General features: G+C 38.0%; 1 protein-coding gene across 1 annotated transcript; it reads right to left on the reverse strand.

Annotated features, from left to right (window-relative positions):
• Positions 1-6: 6 nt before the first annotated feature.
• Positions 7-2,995, reverse strand: LOC106877800 (DNL-type zinc finger protein). Its single transcript, XM_014926814.2, has 2 exons — positions 1,592-2,995; positions 7-787 (listed from the first exon to the last, which is right to left on the reverse strand). Exons 1-2 carry the CDS (start codon positions 1,942-1,944, stop codon positions 685-687), a joined length of 456 nt encoding a protein of 151 aa, XP_014782300.1. The 5' UTR covers positions 1,945-2,995; the 3' UTR covers positions 7-684.
• Positions 2,996-3,328: the final 333 nt, after the last annotated feature.

Here is a 3,328-nt window from a genome sequence, read left to right on the forward strand (position 1 = left end):
CTGCTGGCATGGGTTGAGCAGAGTCTATTGAGGCAAATTTTTCTGATTGGACGCCTTTCCCATCACCAACCATCACCTGTTCCCCTCATCATCATCATCATCGTTTAATGTCCACTTTCCATGCTGGCATGGGTTGGACGGTATGTAGAGAATTAAGATGAGTAAATCATCTATTAACCCTAGGAAGGGCATCCAGCTGTAGAAACTTTGCCGGATCAGATTGGAGCCTGGTGCAGCCTTCTGGCTCACCAGTCCTCAGTCAAACCGTCCAACCCATGCCAGCATGGAAAGCGGACGTTAAATGATGATGATACCAACCTGTCAGAGACTACCTCTAGTTCTAGGATACAAAAACTTTGTTTTAAAGGGATCTAAATTTAAGCCTTCCTTCAAAATTTCATGTTAATCTATGTTCCAAACACAACTCAATAATATTAATGACAAAATTCTTTTTACTGAATCATTTTCAATAATTAATTGAAACAAAAGCAGTATATTTCAGCAGAAATAATGGTAACAAAAACGTTAATGTCACAGCCATCATTGTGTTTTGAATTCAGACGATCCATGCCAGCATGGAAAACGGACGTAAACGATGATGAGAATGTTATTAATATTGCTGCAAGGAAAGGCATGAATGTCACAACAAATATATTTCTCATGCCTGTGAAAGAAATGGAGTCCTCAAAGTGATGAGACAGAATCGGGGGCAATTTCTACCGTTCCATCATTACTTTGATTTTTGGTCACTTTTTCTCCTTTTTCAGCCAGAATTTTCTCAACATTTCTGAAAAATAAGTGGAAACAGAAAAGAAATAAAAAATTTTTTTTTGCTGTCGGAAGGATAGTCTCCTTTTAATTCACATCTTCACAACAATTCATCGCTATTAAAAACACAGCAGACACAAGTTCCCTACCACACAGCCCCTCCTGCACCTGTTTTAATTTTGAATACCAATTTTCGTAATAAAAACTTAATCACATCTCTTTTCTTTCATTTTTATCAATGTTACAACGTGATCCAACTCCCATTTTTCTAAAATGTGTAATTTTAGGGAGAGTTGGCTGTTATTTCTGACAAATCTAACGGCGGAGGTAAAGAATGCGTACACCACCGGTTTTCGGCGTAACATGGACCCCCATCGTAAAACTAATCCTAAACCCCGGGTGTACGTATTCTTTACTTTCGCCAATCTAACTTGGCAAACTTTTTCAAGAAGCAAGTCGCATGAGACACACCTCATCATTATGTGGGCCAGTTTTTTAAAAATTCTAGATAATTTTTCATTAGCGTGCCATTCGGAAAGAGCCGCGGGCCGCATTTTGCCCATGACTTCATTAAAAGCTTCCTCATTTATTCGTTACGAACACTCGTTTTTTTTTTAACTTTATTAAAAAAATTCTACTTCTTAAAATATCAAGAACGTTAATTTTCTTTCATTTTATCAATTTTACAAAATGTTCCAATTTTTTTTTTGTTTTGTGTGTATAGGGTGTAATTTTGGAGTGATATTTGGCTGCTACTTCTAACAAATCTAGTGACAATAGAGAAATAACAAAAAGGAAAAGAAAAAGACCGTGTTACACTTACGTTTTACCAGTTTCAGTGAAGTAGTTGAGGTTATCCGCTATGAGGTGTAAGTTCTGGCAGCCAGGACATCGCACCAGCACTACACCCCGGTCGTAAGAGACCTTGGAAAAAGTCTTGGAGGAGCGAGTTCCACAAACACGGCATGTGTAGATAATCTGCATTTTAGGGGACATATGCGCCAGTTTGGATTTGGGATCGTCTTGTCGAAAGTTAATGCCTGTATGGAAGTTCTGGTCACGCTTATATAATAAACGGGACCTGACAACCGAGCAGACACGGTGGAAGTTCTTCAGGTGTCTGTAGTTGAATATTAATGACCGAGAAAGATTGAATGAACGGAGGTAGCATGCCATTGCAGAAGACTCACTGTAACTTCATTTACAAGTTGATATTTGGTAGGTTAGATGTATCAGAATATTCAATTAACTTTGTTAATGGTTTCTTGCGTGAAAAGTTTTAAAGTAATTAGATTCGTCGAATAAAGAAGAAAATACGCGCCTCGGCGAAGTTCATTGAAAATACAGCTTCGCCTAGGTTGATCTAAAAGTCGAACCGAATCGTCACTGGTGTTCGTTTAATATGAATAAATAATAAAATTAAGTAAATGTATAGAAAGCCAGAAATATTGAAATAATTAATTGGATAAATGTAATGGTTTCTTATATCAGAAATATTAAAATACTTAAGTATTATAAGGAAAAAAAATAATCTGCTTCTGAAATTCATTTATAGGCGGTTTCACTCACGTAACAGTTGATCTAAAAGTCGAAACGAAACGACACCGGTGTTTTTTTAACATGAATATTAGAAGCAACTATGTTGCTGTTTACACGATCAAATTTATTAAAATACTTAACTGTGTATATTTAATAAATGTATATCTCACATTACTGAGCTTTAGTTACTGAAAGAATCGGCCGAACAAAATGTTGAAACGAAACAATGTACTAATAATTTGTTATCTACCTTGTAAACATTATCAACCTAATACAGTGTTTTTATTGAGTTGTCAGATAAATTCGTTCGTTTTTCTTTTATATTTAAAAGGATAAAATTTATCTAAAATTTAAGAACGAAAACCAAAAGTTGTAGAGAAAGAATAAAAGTATACAAAAATCAAAAAACACTCCGGTAAAAATATTTTTTCGTGTTAATTCAAATAAGATTCGAAAGATTTAAAAAGAAAATAAATAAAACGAACGAATTTTTCTGCCAACCCAATGCAATGTGAAGCGAGAGTCAATGATTCTGTGGTGTGATGGAGGAAAAAAGACAACAAGAAGCAAAAGGACAGAATGAAACCTTGTCGACCGCAGCGGAGTACACGATCGCTCCTGATCAGAACATGTCTTTCTCGTAACCTCTCTGTTTTCTGACTGACCCCACGTGCTAGCCTTCGACCGCGTGTCGCCGACTTCCGGTCTGGCTTCACTTCTGTTTGTCCCACCTCTCTCCACCACAACACACAGCCCATAACACCACACGCCCCCCTGATCTATAGATCATTCAACCGGCTCTCCCACTCACTCCCGAACTACCTTAATTGGTTTCATAATCAGCCAACCAGGGAGGAGGGTACCGCTCCCTCTGTGGTCGCTGTGCGACCCCGGGACTAGCCTGAGTTCCTGGCGCGCTGCCTTCATCATCTTCCCTACTGCTGCTGTCTTCATCATCCTGCCCACTGCAGCTGGTTCCATCCTCTGAAGCACTGACAATCTTCCGCACATCCAAAACATG

Source organism: Octopus bimaculoides, chromosome 21 (genome assembly GCF_001194135.2).
Source record: "Octopus bimaculoides isolate UCB-OBI-ISO-001 chromosome 21, ASM119413v2, whole genome shotgun sequence".
NCBI classification, from domain to species: Eukaryota; Metazoa; Mollusca; class Cephalopoda; order Octopoda; family Octopodidae; genus Octopus; species Octopus bimaculoides.

Coding starts and splice junctions, on each gene's coding strand:
- LOC106877800 (XM_014926814.2), bottom strand. CDS start 1,944: ATGGCATGCTACCTCCGTTCATTCAATCTTTCTCGGTCATTAATATTC. Junction 788..1,591: donor TTCACTGAAACTGGTAAAAC/GTAAGTGTAACA, acceptor CTTATTTTTCAG/AAATGTTGAGAAAATTCTGG.